The following is a 19,250-nucleotide window of genomic DNA, read 5'->3' on the forward strand; positions in this document are numbered from 1 at the left end:
ATAGGTAACTATACGTAGTCTAATCACTGTAGAGCTCCTCCCTGGCTAATCGGTTAGCGTACACAGCTTTGGCGTGGTCAACCCGGGCTCGATTCCCGGCGGGAGCTCATGTGGTTCGGATTCCACGTTAATCAGTATGTCCACGTCTCATATAACCTCGCTGCTAAAAGGGACGCTAAACTAAACTCAACAACAATCTAATCAGTGTACATAAAAGAAAACACTCAATAGCTTACATACAAATTATCGAAAATCTAATTACTTTTCGCTGTAACACTACAAAACATCCCTAAAAAAGGAAAATTTACCTATTTAGGGAAAAATCACTGTATTTATTCTCGTTACAAACAACACTAGGATATGAACATAAATTATATACAACTACAACAACAAACAACCAGGAAATAGCCAGAAAATAGCGGCCGTGTCATCAAAGGTAAGTAAACTTTCTCTTCTTACTTAAGTCACAATAATAAATAAATATACAAAGTGTTCCGGTATCTATAAATGAAAATACCATTAGCATCCACGGCTACCAAGCGGCAAATATACAAAGCGGGTAGTAAAAGTATAAAAAGAAAATCACAACATAACCAGACAGTAATGGCGCCAGCGCAAAGGTTACACATACGTAATAAATATACAAAGCAAGCGGTAAAAGTATAAAGGGAACTCGCACTACGTTCAAACAGTAAGGGCGTCGGCGAAAAATCACACATACGTAATAAAATATATAAAGCAGGCGGTAAAAGTATAAAGGGAACTCGCACTACGGTCAGACAGTAATGGCGCCAGCGCAAAAGATCACAGAAACACCTAATAAAAATATACACAGCGGCGGCAAGCCTTTGTCGTGGAATTGTTCAGTCTCTCCTACTTAAGGTGACCGTAATTATATTCATTTTGTAAGTCTACGTCTTCGGGCTCTTGAAGTCAAGATACGTGTGGGGATTACTCTTAAGAAACCATATTTTAACTTAGGCACAAATAATAACAAGTAACTCCTAAATTAGCTTGTCAAGGGCCATGTTGATACATTGAACTCACGGCACTTATACACATGAGGATATATATGATACGTTTTTTTTTTTTGCTTTCTTGAGATCTAAGGTATTTTATCTTCCCTACTTCAACACATTTAGATAACTGTTTTCAGCCGCCTAAATGTTATTGTGGGATAAGAAGTGTTAGGTGCATATGTTCAATTTAATAGTTGAACTTTATACGTACTCCTTTTCCTTCATTGCTCTTTGCTTCGCCTTTACCAGCGAGCACTGGATCGGTTCTACAATTTGAGCATTCGTAGCTTCGCAGGCGTGCACACGAACGACATCTGTGAAAAAACAACGAACGTAAGACAAAATAAATGTAAGTTTAAATATATACCACAATGTATTAAAATGAATAAAAGTAGTTTCATTCACTTCACATCACCACCAGTCGTAGTTTTAAAAAAGAAGCATACACGATCCGGAATGAGACGTGGTTAAGAAATGAAAGGAATAAAATCAGGAAGAGTATTGTTCAATACGTAAGGCCACCACAGTATGAAGTTAGGTTTTGTAGTGATCTGAAATGTTGAAAAACTCTCTTCCTGATTTTATTCCTTTCATTTCGTAACCACGTCCTACTCCAGACCTATGTCCTTTTTTAATACAACTGAAGAAGGTAATATGAAGTGATTCAAACTACTTTTATTCATTTTACTACGTTGCGATGCGTAAAGTTTTCATTTATTTTGTGTCTGATATATCGTCATCGCCCACTCTACCTAAAAGTTAATGTAGGTACAGAATTATGAAAAAATAGATATTTGATAGCTAAAAATAAATGGTATACAAATCGAATATAAGAAAAAAATTCAAATGTTATTTTTCTGCCTCTTCCCATCAATAGTGTTTGACGAGTTCGATTCTCAGCTTTCTTCATACTACATGTTTGCAACTCTTCTACTGTTAAGTAAAATACGAAGTGAAATACTATTGACGTGTTTTAAAAACAACGGAAATCGCCTCACGTGAAAACGCCCCTTAAAGTGCAAATTGGGTTGGTAGTGCTGACTTGCGTAAATTTTCAGCCCACAAAACTGGAGCTAGAGAAAACAAATTTGGGATGAATTAGGAAAAACACATACGAAGTGAAAAATTGGCTTTCACCCAATCCAATATGCCAGACTAATATTGAAATTCTATATGCGAAATAAGCGAGGACTATTGTTCGCAGAACTACTATATTGTCTATAGATTAAACATTTATTATCAAGAAACACACATACATAGAAAATACTTACCAAGTATGATTTGTCCAATTTTTAAAGTAGATAGAACAGTCTTTCCCTTTGCTCCAAGCCAGCTGTTTTACTCAACAATTTTCCGAGGAGTCTGTAACTAATATATAATCGAGGAGAAGGCCTCTAGATATAGAGGTTAGCTGCGAATATACTGAATAAGCAGTCGCGGACAGACGACTAGGAGTGGTCCTCCAGCTTGGGGGTTTGGGTAAGGCTAACACCCTCATCCTGTAAAAAAAGGTACTTGTTCAGAAACATTCACAAAAGCCTCGGACAAGGACTGATAACTTGGCACGACCTCGGCAAAAGAAAATGGACATGAGATTTGGAACATGGAATATTAGAAGTCTTTACAGGGCAGGCGCGTTAAAATCTGTTACGAGTGAGTTAGAGAAATACAGGATGGACCTAGTAGGAGTTCAGGAAGTTAGATGGGAAGGAAATGGATCTGAGAATTCCGGAAATTTTACGTTCTTTTACGGGGAAGGAAATAAAAATCACCAGTTAGGAACAGGGTTTTTCGTTCACAAACGAATATTACCAGCAATTAAACGGGTTGAATTTGTTACTGACAGACTTTCTTTTATTACTCTCAAGGGACGGTGGTGTGATATTATTGTTTTAAATGTACATGCTCGAACTGAAGATAAGGGTGACGATATAAAAGATAGTTTTTACGAAGAAGTGGAACGGATATTTGACCAACTCCCGCGATACCATATGAAGATTCTATTAGGGGATTTCAATGCGAAGGTAGGACGAGAGGATATTTTCAAACCGATTATAGGGAACGAAAGTTTGCATAAGGAAAGTAATGACAACGGTGTTAGACTCGTGAACTTTGCAACATCCAAAAACCTAATCGTAAAGAGTACAAAATTCCCACATCGCGACGTTCATAAATACACTTGGACATCACCAGACGGAAGAATACATAATCAAATTGATCACGTTTTAGTAGATAGAAGAAGGCAATCTAGCATAATTGACGTCCGGTCGTTTAGAGGGGCTGATTGTGACACTGATCACTACCTGGTAGTAGCGATAATACGGGAGAGATTATCGTTCAATAAAGGTAATATTCAATGTCCGAAAACGGAGAGATTTAATTTAAAGAAATTAGAAGAGAGCCATGTAAGAAAGGAATACCAGATTGAAGTTTCGAATAGATTCTCGGTTTTAGAAGACTCGGAGTGCACTAGTGTTGAGGATACTTGGATTGAAATTAGAGATAGCATTAAACGTTCAGCAGTAGAAAAATTGGGACACGCAGAAATACGTAGAAACAAACCATGGTTCGACCAAGAATGCATTAAACTAGCAGAGAAGAGAAAACAGGCAAAATTGCGGTGGCTACAAAATCCGAATGAAATAACTACACAAAATTTCGCAGATATCAGGCGGGAAACTTCCAAAACTTTTAGAACAAAGAAACGCGATTTTTTGAAAGCTAAAATTAAGGAACTTGAAGATAATAGTAAAAATAAAAATATTCGGGACATGTATAAGGGGATTAACGAATTTAAGAAAGGCTATCAACCTCGTGCTTATATATTAAAGAAAGCTGACGGAACAGTTCTCACCGATACGGATAGCCTCTTAAATAGATGGAAAGATTTCTTTGACGATTTGCTGAACACGCAGCCAAAAACTAATGCGCGTGGAGAAAAGGAGATACACACCGCAGAACCATATATTCCAGAACCCAATCGAATAGAAGTAGAAGCCGCTATAAAGAAATTAAAGAAACACAAATCTCCGGGTGTGGATGAAATTCCGGCTGAGTTAATTTTAGCTGGAGGCGAAAAATTGTGGAACAAGATACACAAACTCATTCTCCTTATCTGGAACAAGGAAGAATTGCCACAAGAATGGAAAGAATCAATCATTGTTCCAATTCACAAGAAAGGCGACAAAACTGACTGTAATAATTATCGAGGCATTTCTCTTCTGTCAACATCCTATAAAATCCTTTCAAATATTCTATTAGCAAGACTGACCCTATACGCAGATGAAATTATTGGAGATTATCAGTGCGGATTTAGACGAAATCGATCAACTATTGACCAAATATTTACCATTCGCCAAATACTCGAAAAAAAGTGGGAATACAATACGCCGGTACATCAACTATTTATTGATTTTAGAAAGGCTTACGATTCGGTTAGGAGAGAAACATTGTACAACGTTCTTACAGAACTTGGAATACCGAGAAAGCTAATTGGATTAATTAAGATATGCTTAAGTGAATCCCAAAGTAAAGTCCGAGTAGGAAAATTTTTGTCCACGAGCTTTCACGTCGAAAATGGCCTGAAACAAGGAGATGCGTTGTCGCCATTATTATTTAACTTTGTGCTGGAATACGCTATAAGGAAAATCAAAGATAGCAACCAGAGCCTAGAGTTGAACGGCATTCATCAGGTGATGGCATATGCCGATGATGTAAATTTAATAGGGGATGATAGGAGAACAGTAGAAATAAATGCAGAGATCTTATTAAATGCTTGCAGGGACATGGGTTTAGAAGTAAATGCAGAGAAAACTAAATACATGGAAGTGCGTCGGGACCGTAATACGGCAAATTGTGGAGGCGTTAAAATATTAAATAATACTTTTGATAAAGTGGATACTTTCAAATATTTAGGATCAATATTAACAGACGAAAATCATATTCACGAAGAAATTAAATGTCGACTAAAAGCAGGGAATTCGTGTTACTATTCGGTTCAAAATCTCTTGTCGTCGCGAATTCTGTCGAAGAATTTGAAGCTTAAAATATATAAAACGATAATCATGCCTGTTGTTCTGTATGGTTGCGAAACATGGTCACTTACTCTGAGGGAAGAACATAGACTGAAAGTATTTGAGAACAAGATCCTGAGAAGAATATTCGGACCCAAGAGGATCGAGAATGGGGAATGGCGGAAACTTCATAACGAGGAACTACATAGTTTATACGGTTTACCCAACATTGTTAGGGTCGTCAAGTCTAGGAGGCTTAGGTGGGCGGGGCATGTAGCTAGAATGGAAGAAAGTAGAAACGCTTTCAAGGTCTTGACTGGAAGACCCATAGGAAAACGACCATTAGGAAGACCTAGGCGCAGATGGGAGGATAATATTAAGATGGATCTCGCAGAGATAGGAATACAAAGTAGAAACTGGATGCAGTTAGCTAAGGATAGAAGTCAGTGGAGAGCTTTTGTGAACGTGGCACTGAACCTCCGGGTTCCATAGGCCATAGAGTTAGTTAGTTAGTTAGTTAGTTAGTCTGTAACTAATATTCCTGGTGTCTTTCCCACCTACTTTGGCAAGTTCTCGTACCTTAAATAAATAAATAAAACAAATTGTGAGTAATGAACGATATTTAAAGAATTAATTAAATTATACCTTCTAAACCAGTGATCGAGCTTTCTCCTATGTGAGATCAGTAATTTCAGAAAAAGTCTACCTCTATGTAAGAATTCTACGTTTTCCCAACATGGTATACAATGCAGCAAAGAGAAAGACATATTGTAGTCACAGTTTTACAGTAAGTTCGCTAAATTACGATATATAGGTCGACTTCCGGAAATGACTTCCTTCCTTAGCCCTACGAAAAGGGAACACTCAGGACATTGTAAGAGAAGGGAAAATGGGTTGCATTATATGCACCTGCATGTTATAATTTAAGGCGCTGGTTTTCATTCATTGCAGCCCATTTTCCCTTCTTCATGCTCTAAGTGTTCCCTCTTACCTAGAGCTGAGAAAGGAAGTGAGTCACTTCCAAAAGTCGACACATATGTTGTAATTTAGCGAAGTTGCTGGAAAACAGTGAGCATACAATGATATACGACATACAATTCTGTGTAACAAAGTCATTAACAATTATCTTTTTCAAGCTAAGTACTGCAAATGATGGTACTTACCGATAAAACCGTAAGAAACTACGTAAATATTTCTAATGCATTGCAAGCTTTCTAACTATAAACTATTTCACCTTCAGACAGGTTAAAGGAAGTCTAAACCATGGATAAAAGGAAAAGGGTTAATCATCGTTAATTGAAACACTCCCCGTAAAAATATATCCTTTTATACCCGAGATTTTTCTTTTTAATAAGGGCCATTAACCCTGTTTCTTTCATCCATGTGTTCGATTTCCTGCAACATGCCCGAAGATGAACTAGTTCATAGTTCGAAATCTCGCAGCCAGTTCAGCCTGTTCTGAATATTGCGTAGTTTGTGTGCACATTTTCACAAGTAAGTACCATCAGTATATGTAAGTACTGCATATTTTTGTTTCACTTACCAATGCCTTTTTGAATGCATTATTTTCCAACTTTCCCTCGATGATACCAACTTCTTCCTCCGTTTTCAAAGGAAGACAATCTATTTCTATAGGATCGTCGGCATAAACTCTTGCCTTCTCTTGATAGAAAATTGTCGCTTTCGTTTCAAATACTTCAATTCTTCGAAGGATTTCATTCTGTGCTGAAAGAATGGCATTGAGCTTCACTTTGGTAGCTGTGAAATGTCTAAGTATAGCTTCGTTCATTTCTAAAATTAAGAGAAAAGGAACAAAAATATATTTAGGGCAACTTTATATTTTTCATAATAGTTTCATGTCTTGAACCGCGTATATAAAAAATCAACACAACTTTTGCTCTCCTTATATAGTATCAAGGGTTGTTCCAAAGTTGGTCGTCCGATTGTAGCAAAATTTTGAAAATTTAAAGGAAAGAAATGAATAATTTGCTTGTTTTGTGCTTGATAATGTATAACGAGAGCGAAAGTTGTGTTTATTTTCTTATATAAACAGTTCTAAACATGGAACTATTTGGGAAGCGGAGGGAACTACGTGGGGCAAGGATTTCTCATAGTAGGATTATGGGAATGTAATGAGCATTTCTTTGTTGTGAACATGGCTGGTGATAATCAGAAAAATCTATTAAAAGTAAGTAAAAGTCATTGCTTAATAAATCTAGAAGTAAATTGTAAAGCATGTGGTAAGCAAATAACTGTAAAGAAAGATGGAGAAAGTTATACTTGTCAATGTAACGGTAAGTACATAACCAACTTGCTGGCAAGGTTCTGGAACACAAGTTCCCCCTTCCCACTTAGCTGTAAAAAAATAGAAAACAACGTGTCCTGCGGGCTCTAACCCGACTTCACTCGCTAACGCTCGCTCGGCAATAAATGTGAATTAAATAATAAACTTTGAAACAGAAAGGACCCAATTATTAAGCTTCTAGCCAAGAACTAGACGGACGGCCAACTTCGGAATACATCCCATTATCAAGCACAGAAACAAGAAAGTTATTCATTTCAACCCGGTAAATTTTCAAAGAGTAAACTTTACGAGACACGCTCCAGCTGCCCATCGATAAGTAGGGCCCTTGTACAAAGTATTGTAGAGTACGGTAGGCCAGAGTAAATTAGTATAGAAATAAGTAGGGTAGGGGCTAGGAACGGGTTAACTTAAGGTTGGGTAAGTTTTCATTCATTTTCATATTATTAGAGTGTAATTTCTCATTTCTGAGTGAGTATACCTGCTGGAGCGGGCGTTGTAAAGTTTACCCTTTTCAAAATTTTGTTAGCAACAGACGATCAACTTTGGAACTTAATCCAATATATTTAATAGGGTAGTGCGTAAGTAATCATGATATGGTGTGCTCTTACCTGTGAGATGCGTATTGAAGTGAAAATATATTAATTAAAGCCGAACCTGATATGCACAAATTCCCCCATTAAGTTATGGTAGATTAATAAAGGGCAAGGCTTAAGGTTAGAGTTGCCCCTCAAGTTTCCACTTTCAAACCTACAAAAGAACTATTTAAAACATTGAAAATTATTAGCCTGGCATACGTTAAGGTACCCTTGCACTTTGCAACATATAAAAAACACTGTTTAAAATATTAAAAGTTGCTACATCGCAGGGCAATATCCCATCCGTTACACCTGTTCGCCATATTTTACAACTACCATGCTCCTGAAACCTTCCGCGGATGCTTCCGCATCTGGCAAATAGTACTGACTTCAACATATCATTTCTCGTATTAAACATATCTTTCCTTCCGAGCTTACAGTCCTAAAAATCATATAAAAACTTCAAATCATCAATTCTTACCTCGTTTCTCCTGTAAATTTTCCTAATTTTTATAAAAAGCGGAGGGGTAACTCTAAACTTAACCCAAGGGCAATAGGCGATGTGTGTGTGAAAGTAAGTTTTCCACAATCCCTGTTTATGCGACCCATCATCACAGGAGCGTGTGATTTCTTCGGGCGTACCCCTGTGTAGCCCGCGTCTGCTCTGACTCCGTTAGATAGCACTCGTTCTTTTTAGTGGCCACCAAGCACAGATTGGTTGGTAATTTGGCACAAGACCTCTTGAAGTGAATATCCATCAGGAAATGCAAGTGCACAGCTAAATGATTGCTAAAGTTGTCAGAAATTAATAAATATATGAATAAAATGATAATATAAGTGAAATATAAATGTAGTGTAGTAAAAGACAATAGATGATAGGACACCCGTATAGTGTATACATGGGCCCAGTGTATTTTAGCCATATGCTGATATATATAGATGAAACGTAAATGCGTGGTGAGAATCGTTTCGAGTTCTGACTCCCACGCCGAGACATCACTCGACAAGGTAGGCGAGTTATATATCAGAATATATTATTACTTCGTAGTTGAGTATTCTATAACAGTAGTATTTATTTATAACAATCTCGTCTGACAGCAGGGTAGGAATAGCATCATATAATGGCTAACTAAATGTAATTGCTCATCGATCATGATACCAAATAGTTGGTGTTTTGGGCTGTTGTGAATTATGTTTTCAGTCGGTTATGAAAGAGAAGATCCTATGACTCTGAGATTTTTTTCTTCACATTACGCTACCATACAGTGTTTGTAGGGTGAATGGGCCGGACGGGGCAAATCAAATTAATATCTAGGTCAATTAATATCAAATTAATATCTAGGTCGCGTACCCGGACGTCGACCCCTGATCCTCTTAAGTATTTTCGTTTCTTTTCTCCGTTTACTTAGTTGATGGAAATTAACGACGTCCCAGACTGTGGCATGTCTACGCAGGGTAGCCATCGGTGATGTTCGGTCACTAAAATCACCGATCCAAAAGTTAGTTTATTTTAATTTTTTTATTTTGGCAAAGTATCGTTAGGGATATCTTAGCTATTACTTTAACTCTAGTTTCATTACTGTCCTTGAACCTTCTTAGTTCTTCTGAGGGGTCGAATATATTTTTTTACTTACTTAGAGATTTCAAAATTGGGGACGCAGTTACCTGGTCCCTTCCCCCTCTCCTTTTATCCTGCTGGTTTGGGCCGGATACGGGGCTCAGATTTCAATCTTACAAGCAAACTCTTGTGGGATTGGGATCTGATGGACACAGACTTGCATCCTTGGCGGCAGGGCGCCCTCTAGGTTACGTATTTAAGTAAGCCGAACCCCTTTTGGCATAAAAGAGAATATTTGGTTATAGTATGTTGTATACGCAAATTCGACCACTTATCTTTCGTAGTTGTAGTGTTCTGTCTCCTCTCTTTTACCTATTCTTTCTACTCCTTCCTTATTTTTTTTTAATTTTTCAACCTTCCCCCCCCCCGATTTTGAAGTATTAGATGTCAATGAATTAATATATATATATATATATATATATATATATATATATATATATATATATATATATATATTTTAACCGAAATGACCAGCTGAGACATCTCGAGACACGATTCGTTTGATGGAATAGCTAGGGACTGGGTTTACATTATATTTGACCCATCGCCGAAGTGAGTAACGATTCGGTACACCGTAATTTTCCACTTTCATTCCTTCACCATTGTCCGTCTGGGATTCTTTTTTGATCCAGTGGTCACTTTCCATTTATTTTATATCCGTGAATATTGTTGTAGTATTGGGCCCAAAGTTAAGATAAAAATTGTTTTGTTTATACATGTTCATGTATTTAAGAATGTTCTGTGTTACGTGCCTGCCTCACAATTTTTTTTTCTTTCCTTAATCTACTCTCCAATTAAATATGTGAGAATTTAAAATTAATAGCCGTGCGGTATAAAGGAAAATAATATTTTATGATGATATGTCGGAAGTTTTGTTTCTTGGTGTAATGTTGCAACCTTCTTCTTGGACAAATTATTGTTGGGGTTATGTAATTAAATGTGTGCGCGTGTATTATATATATATGTAGACGTCGAAATGTAAATATGTATGAAATATAGAATATTAAAGTGAAATGTAAAATGTTAAATTTATAATATGGATATATGTAAGAGCACCGCATCTGCCCCATACGTTTATTGGTTGCCATGGGTTTTTAAGTAATGTTTTCCGACGAATGGAATGATGTAGCCTAATTTTCTTTTTAAGAATACCGCCGCGAACTTAAATAATTTTCTTTGTTCTGAATAAATGTAACTAGTGATCAGTAATGTAAACAGTTTCAATGGCATGCATTTCAAAATAACGGCAGGTCTAAAACGTAATCCAATACCTCAACAAGTATTATCCTTTAGTGATCAACCAAAAATTTCTTTTTTGGAAAGTGTACCTAGAATCCCCCCTGTTTCCAGTGTGTATCCTATGACTTAACCAGTGTTTGCCACGATATAAATCACCATAATCCTCCCAACTATTAAAGATCTTCTCAAATATGAATACTATGCGTAAAAGTTATACGTAATTCACGAATAAAGTGTTATGATGTGTCCTAGTGATGATGACTAACTAGTAACCTGGAGTTATTAAATAATGAATTCAAAAATTGACTGAACCGAGAGGAGAATCCTCCTCTGACCAAATGTTGTCGTTGAAATCCCTAGATGGGTGGAATTTTCAGTACGTAAATACAGCTACAAACTGGTAGTTCGTGTATACTTGACAAATGGTTATTCTAAATCAATATATATATGTGTGTATAGATATAAACTAAATTAAATCGAGCGAAATGTGTTGGACGCTACCTTTAGTGCATTAACAGTGATCTTGAATGCTCGAGTTTGATATACGCTACAGGACGTATAAGGATACTTTTTTTTTAATGTCTCGACATGAGATAGAGACTCATAAAGATTTTCATTATATATAAAAGTTTTTTTTTTTTTTTTTTTTTGCTCTTTGTTCAAATTTTTTTAAAGATAAACATGAATGTCTTCTTCGTTTATGTTGTGAAGTATAAATTTGATTTAGCATGCCTAAAACGTGGTATATGTAATTATATTAACATTTTTTTCTTTCGTCAATGTGATTAAATATATGAAGCTAAATTCCAAGAAATGCCATTCGATTGGTTATACTTTATGTATTCCGTTGACACATAACTAAGAAATTGTTCTTTCAATATTTTTTTTGTTGTTTATTCTTTACTCTTTTCCTCCATTAATGTAATAAATATTATGTAAAATCGTAGCTAGATGGTTTTCTTTAACGATATATACACTGTCCTGTGTGAGTGAGCGTGTGAATGTATGATAGAATTTAGTTTAAGTTATACTGTCTTGTCGTATTAACGTTTATAACATATGTGTCATGATTTAATATGTGTGTCAAGGTAAATAACCGAGGTCATGAAAGACCGCTACTAACAAATTTAAAGTCGGCTCTAGGAGTGAAACCAAAAAAACAGGATGAGCCAGAAAACGACATTTTTCTTTCAAAGAAATTGAAACTCCTATTGATGCAATATATACATATATTGAGTTGATAACTTTGATTTTTTTTCTTCGGCTAATTCATATGTGGGGTCGATCTCAGATCATGGAGTTCAGATACTGGATAGTTATCAATTATTGTTTGAGATTAAATTACAAAGAATTAAATTCCATTTTTCTCCACACCTGGACTGGGTTTGGGCAACCGATCGGAGCGGTTGCTTGGATCCAGGTCGGGGTTGTATGTATGAACATGTGTCTCTTCCAAATCACTTCAAAATTGATTCTCCACTAATAGTATTTGGAATGATTTACCGGATAATAACCATTCGAGTTCATTACTATATCTCCTAAATCATCCAGTAATCCATTTACCTTTAAAATCCTCAATCTTTCCTTTTCCTTTTCTTTTCTTCTTCTTCCTACTTCCTTCCCCTCCTTTTCCTACTCACTCTTTCTTTTCTTATTTCTAACAAAACTGAAAACGGGGTCGTGACTGAGAGTAGTCGCTAACAGCACGGTCAATAAATTTGTTTCGATAAGTTTCTTCGGAAGTCCGATGTGGGATAATTGCCTCTAAAATGAATATATACAGAAAGACTAAGAATAATAATATAATTTATTCAAAATTTACTTTACTAGGAAATATTTATAGTTTCAATTAGTAGTAGATATTTCATTATCACTCTTTTGCTAAATTCAGGCGACTCCTCCTTCAACCACGATGTTAGTTATCATGCCCAAGCCGTTTTCAGGTTCAGCAAGTGAATGCAGAGAGGAAGAAGTAGGCTATATATTTTATGCATTTCTGTACCAAACCGTATGATTAATCTGCACGCAGGTTAGGTTACAACCTTTTCTTAACATGCAAAAGGAACTATAAAAAGTTGGTACGATGCTTCGGTAGTTATACTCAAACTTCATCGTTTCTAAATATCTACACTCAAATTAAGGCTACAGAGAAAATAAGACTTTGTGTGCTAGGACTCATTTAATAATGTGTTACGTAGCATAAGTAACATACAGGGCTTCAATTATGTTATAATCCATAAGAAATATACGTAATTTTATATTTTCTTCCAGTGAACATAAAACTTTTCACCTATATTTAGTTTCGTAAATTTGACAGTTATCGAGAATATATAAAACAATATACATTGTACTTCCTACCTTGAATAAAGTTCAGCGTCCGCCACACTTATACATACAATTGTCTTGACTTGTCTTGAACCTCTTGCGAGGATTATAGTTTTATAGTCGCGGCTTTAGTCTAGCCCAGGTCAACTTTATCACTAGAAATTGTTTTAAGGAAATAATACAATATCTCCATCTTGTTTTGTCTTGATCCTCTTGCAAGGAATTTAGTATTAGAGTCGCAGCTTTGAAAATTTCTCCCTCTAACGAACTGCGTACGAGGGCTTAGACAAATGAATGTCGCATTTAGTGTTGGCAACACCAACGAGAAAAAGTGGCTTAAGCGAATAGCTAAAAATGGCTACAAAAAAGCAACCTTCCACGCTCAGACAATGATAAATAGGATTCAAAAACTTAAATCCTAAATCCTTAACGCTTCATTTTTACGTTCGAATGTAGAAGCATGTACTTAAAAAGAAAGCCACGAAACTAACTCTGAAAATAGATTCTCTCCTCCGGCATCTGTGTAGCAATTTATTTCTTGCAAAAATTCTTCAATTGAAGATTTATAATCGCCACTGATTTTCAATTTTGTCGATATTATCTTCAAATTTCACAGAAAGTGAAAGAAGAAGCTAAACCAGTAAAAGATGTTTCACCGGTTTCAGGCTTATTGCCACTGAAAAGCGACATTTCCTGAAGGATGTCTATATTATCAGGCTGAATTTCTTTAAGGAGTTAGTTTATACTTAAACTTACGTCTTCCCGAAAGTTTTATTTAACGTCTAGTTTTAACGTACAGGTTTTGAGCTAATTCTTTGCTGTGTAACGTCACAATATAACCATCAATGCTAATTTTATGAGGACAATTCTGACAGTGGGGTTTAGAATGTTACAACCTAGAGAACGCATGAAACGTTAGAAAATTGCAAAATGACACACAGAATTTAATATTAATATATTAAAATGTGGCTAAACTCAGAAAGTGGCTATAGAAGTGAAAAGCTTATGGCTGAAAAAGCCACTATTGGCTCTTTGGAAATTTTGTGACTAACGACGTTCTCAAAATGGCCAGATCTAGTCACAAAGTGGCTAAATTGGCAACCCTAGTCGCAATAGGAAGCAACTTACGCGCAATCAGGCTATGGTACATGGGGTATGTGCCATTCACATTCAAGTGTCAGAAATTCCTCGAAAGGCACGTACCTAGCGACACATGCTATGCATATGAAATGTACATTTCTCAAGTACCAGGTACGTAAACGATACATATGGAACTTAAATGGCACGTTCCTAGAATGTACCTGGTTGGGTGGGTGGGGCCAGCGACTGGGGCCGTCTCGCAAAGAAGAGGCGGATGACTAATGAAAGTGAATGATTATGAAATATTTGGTGATATGAGCAGAGGTAAAAGTGAAAAGGAATGAGGGGGACGCCGTTCCCTCACTTCCAGATAATATCTATGGCATCCCTCTACTTCCTATAAAATTACAATGGGTGAAAATAAGCACGAGGGACGAGGTGATGAAGTGCTTCCCCTACCTTTTCAGATCCATAGTTACCCCTTCATATGAGAATATGAGACCAAAACGGAAGAATCTTGAGAAAGCCCACAGACACGATTTTCTCGACCACAAACCTGCATGGCTGAGTTTGAGCCAAGGATCGTCAAGCCAGAGGCGGATCCGGGGGGGAGCGAATGGGGCGATCGCCCCCTAAAAGAGGAAACTTTCTTATTTTATATATATAAATAAAACCCATCCCAGAGTTTGAAGCTCTTAAACGTAGCTCTAAATAGCAATATGACAACCCACCGCCCCCCCCCCAAAATTCTGCCCTGGACTCGCCCCTGCCTCAAGCTGGGGGAATGCGCTATATGACAAGATATGACATACAGTAAGAAATGTTATAGTATTTTTAGCATGTTACCACATATAAATTGCGGTAAACTTGTAGCTATAGATTTCCAAGATATGCCACTAAACAATATTAAGAGAGACGTTGAGAAAGATAATAAATCAAGAATGTAGAAAGAAATCAGTTGAGAATGCTCCAAGAGTGTTGCCAGAACGAACTTTAAAAAATACTTTTTTTCTTATTAACTTCTACGGGCTTTATACCAATTGTTCTATGTACTTTATTATTATACTTATTAAACAATTCTTGTAGTATATCTATCCATTTATAATATCCTTGAGTGCTAATTTTTTTCACATATTTTGATTTAAAGTTCTGTAAAAAAAAAAATTCTACCATATGATCTTTTACGAAGACGCATGGTCGAAATCGAGGACTCAAAATTGAAAATTCGGAAAATATTATCTCTCTTTGACTTATGGTTCCTGACAAGCAAGAAGCGCGATATCGAGACTCGAATTGCGCAATAAGAGTTACATATACTGAAAGAGCGTCAGGTAGTTAGTAAGTTACCAAATTATTAGCTGCAGTCCGCCCGTAGGGAAAAAGTTATGGGACTGTAAAGTTCAGAGCCTGGTGTACGAAAACCACACAAAACTTAGCATTTGGCTCGTTCCTCTTTGTATTAACAAGAAATAATAAACTCTAACGTATTCCCATCACAGAACATGATGTTTGACATAAGAAAATCTGTATGAAAAAAATGTCAGTGTTGATATCCATAGAAATTACAGTGTTGCCCGAAGAAGAATACCGCGAAAAGCTTAGTTTGCAGCGAATGAAAGAGTGAACACAACGGTGTTTTGTGACATCATGTTTTCGTGGTTCGCACGGAACTACGTTTTACATAATACGTTATTTAGTTTGTAAGAATCAAAATAGTTATAATATACTTGTATTAACATTACAGAATATTATTTAAACAGAAGTGCAAAAGCTACCAAGAGAACACTAGTATGAAGGTGCTTCGCAAAGTAGACCTCACGATAAACCTGTGAAAATGTCATTCGGGTTCGAATCTGTTTGTTCGTTGAGCATTTATCGTGAGGCATACCGACAGACAGACAACACAAATGCCGAGCATCGCGAATCGTAAAACTCGGTTCGTGTTGTCAGTGATATATCATTCAACGCCGTTGAATTCATTCTTGTAGTCCGTGCCTTAACAAAGAGTGTAGGGTATTCTAGCAACATTGTAATGTCTATAGATGACACCAATGGCAAGTCTCCCGGAGCGCTGTTTTGACTCTCTTACCACAGAAATGTGTTATCACTGCACATCGCTGGCTATCGTCCGATGTGCACATTGTACTAACTGTTTTTGTTTGGATCACTCGATACTTTCTGCTCTTCATATCAATTGTGTGGCTTAACACTGTCATTTACATAGCTATCTCCATTCCCAAACTAATACCATTTGCTATTGCACACACAAACAGGTTATTCCTTCTGTTTGCCATAGTCTCTCATGTTCACTTTGCAGCCCCATAATTTTGCCCTACTGGCGGACTGCAGCTAATAACGTGGTCATTTCATGATTGATGCTCTTTCAGAATATACTTTATAGCCCGTATTGTGCAACGGAAGTCCCGATCACGTACTATTTGCTTGCAAGCTTTTCGAGGTATTCTTATTCTGGCAACACTGTAATTTCTATGGATGGCAACACTGACAATTCTTCTCACACAGATTTTCTTATGTCAAACATCATGTTCTGTGATGGGAATACGTTAGAGTTCATTATTTCTTGTCAATACCAAGAGGAACGAGCCAAATGCTAAGTTTTGTGTGGTTTTCGTACGCTAGGCTCTGAACTTTACAGTCCTATAACTTTCTCCCTACTGGCGGACTGCGGCTAATAATTTGGTAACTTACTAACTACCTGATGCTCTTTCAGTATATGTAACTCGTATTGCGCAATTCGAGTCTCGATATCGCGCCCCTTACTTGTGAGATATGGCTCCTTAAATCTCCCGATATCCGAACTGTTTTTGGCCAATATCTCGGGAACGGTAAGAGTGACGAGAAAAATTCCATCACTTCTTTGAGATAGTTTTTGATGCTCTATCGAATGGAGGACTCAAAATTGAAAAATTCGCAAATAACAAGTAGATAGACATAGACACACACACACAAACATAGAACAGTCAGTAACGAACTTTTTAAGTTCGTTGACAAGACAACTTAAGAAAAAGAAAAGAAAAAAAAACACCAATGTTGCTGTAAAGATTAGACGAAACCAGAAATAAATCTCTTCGTCTCGGAACTTTTTTTTTGTACAAATTTCGTCTCATTTCGATTCTCAAAGGATATACGTCTCTAATTTCGCGTCGACACTCGAAAATAATTCCTTGTCTCACCTCGTTTAGTAAATCCTAACTATATATGAAACTACATGAACTGACATTAAATAAACGGGTACTTCCGGTTGACGTGCAAAGTTCAAATTTGGCATGATTGTAGCTTTCCGTGACCAACCCACATTAAAATTGCCAAAAGTGATATTTTTTAATTTTTAGGAGATCTAAAGGGGGGTGCAGAAATTCTCTATGTTATTTAAATGGACTTTTTTTTTACCTATAATCTCATGTTTAAGTACTTGAAATTGAAATAAAAATTTGAAGTTCGGTATGCTTGTACGTTTTCGTTAGCGTTAGCTAAGGAAACCACAAAAAATAGAAATTTCCAACTTTAGTGGGGTTTGTGAGCAATTCAAAAATATCCCCCTTGTTATCTATATGGAACATCTTCACCCTAAAATTATTGGTCATCTCCTGTAGGCTACAATTATTAAGTTAGGCGTGAATATTTTTAATTTTTAGGGGGTCTAAACGGGCAATGGAAAAAAAATCCCCTGTGATTTAAATTGACCTTATTTTGGACATATAATATCATATTTTAAGTACTAGAAATCAGAATAAAATATTGAAATTCGGTATGCTTACGTTAGTATTATATAAATAAATCAACAAAAATAAAAAATACCAACCATAGAGTGGTTTTATGGGGACCTGAAAAATCTTCTCTTGTTATTTATATGGGGCATCTTTTACACCCCAAAACGTTTAGGCGCTCTCGGCTAGATTAGAATGATGAACTTTAGCATGATTGTAGCCTACCAGGACTAACGTACAGGAAAATTGCCAGAAGTGAATACTTTTAGTTTTTAAGGGTCCTAAAGGGGGAATTTAAATGGGTGTTTTCTTGGAATACAAAATTTTGTCTTTTGGATAGTTGAAATACGGAAAGAAACGTGGTATTCGGTAGAATTGTGGGCTTAAGAGATGCGAGGCCGTACGCCGAGTAAAGTCGGGGGTCAGGGGAAAAAGCCCCCAGCTGGGGCAAATTCAGGAAATGTTAAGAGTAAATGCACGAAATTCACTCTTGATGGAAAGGCTGATACATAAGAAACGCGAGGCCTTAGGCCGAGCAAATGCAGGGGCCTGGGGGCCGAGTCCCCAGCTAGCCAAAGCCTAGTTTATGTATAAAATTCATGTCGTGATTTCTTAATTCATCTAGAACTTAGTAGAATCCTTCTCTGTTACGAAATATGTACTAAGGATGTGATATAACAATATTCAAACAATATTTATTATTGGAATATATTGTGTAAGCACATGCATTAAAGCTCATCATTGTGTCCATATAATCATTTTGTCATGTAACACTAAAATAATGATTGAGATCTAAACCTTGTGTGAAGTAGTGTTACCTACGATATTGGAGAAATGTATAGCCTCGTCTAGTGTTTAAGATGAAAATTGTCATTTTTTTGTTTTGTCTCGATTTTTAAAAACATACACTTCGCCTCACGCTTAATATAGATTCACGCAGTGCTTGTCTACGACAAACCAACTTGGCGAGAGCTGGAGTACAATCAACTGTTTAATTGACGAGAGTTGAGACTGGAAAGTTTGCAGAACAGTTTCTTATAGCTTTACAGCTCATTCGCGTTAAGCTGATCACACCCACTTTGGCACATTTTTAAAAACACAGTCATAAATAATATGCTAAAATTAGGATCTTGAAAATCAAAAATTACAAAAAGTGTGCTATGTCGGATAGCCCCGAAATTAAGGGCTTCTTGTGGATGGCACCAGCAGTTTTTTTTTTTTTTTTTTAGAAATAATGTTCCGGGGGCACATTTAGTATTCTAGGGGGCACTGCTGATACTATTCTATTTATTATTATATTATAAACGTATTATTTTGGTATGCTCCGGGGGCACTCTCAAGGCTCAAG

At 36.5% G+C, this 19,250-nt stretch overlaps 1 protein-coding gene across 1 annotated transcript; it reads right to left on the minus strand.

Moving 5' to 3' along the window:
* Window positions 1-1,219: 1,219 nt before the first annotated feature.
* Window positions 1,220-16,390, minus strand: LOC145682267 (uncharacterized). Its single transcript, XM_081753848.1, has 3 exons — window positions 16,264-16,390; window positions 6,576-6,823; window positions 1,220-1,333 (listed from the first exon to the last, which is right to left on the minus strand). The coding sequence occupies exons 1-3, from the start codon at window positions 16,388-16,390 to the stop codon at window positions 1,286-1,288; spliced, it is 423 nt and encodes a 140-aa protein (XP_081609974.1). The 3' UTR covers window positions 1,220-1,285.
* Window positions 16,391-19,250: the final 2,860 nt, after the last annotated feature.

The sequence above is a fragment of the Thermobia domestica genome, chromosome 3 (genome assembly GCF_964235325.1).
Source record: "Thermobia domestica chromosome 3, izTheDome1.hap1.1, whole genome shotgun sequence".
Taxonomy (NCBI): Eukaryota; Metazoa; Arthropoda; class Insecta; order Zygentoma; family Lepismatidae; genus Thermobia; species Thermobia domestica.

Excerpts from the sequence above, each read along its gene's own strand:
- LOC145682267 (XM_081753848.1), bottom strand. The coding sequence starts at position 16,390 with ATGACAGTGTTAAGCCACACAATTGATATGAAGAGCAGAAAGTATCGA. Across the intron at positions 6,824-16,263 it reads AGTGATAACACATTTCTGTG|AAATGAACGAAGCTATACTT; the intron begins GTAAGAGAGTCA and ends TCTTAATTTTAG. Across the intron at positions 1,334-6,575 it reads ATGCATTCAAAAAGGCATTG|ATGTCGTTCGTGTGCACGCC; the intron begins GTAAGTGAAACA and ends GTTTTTTCACAG.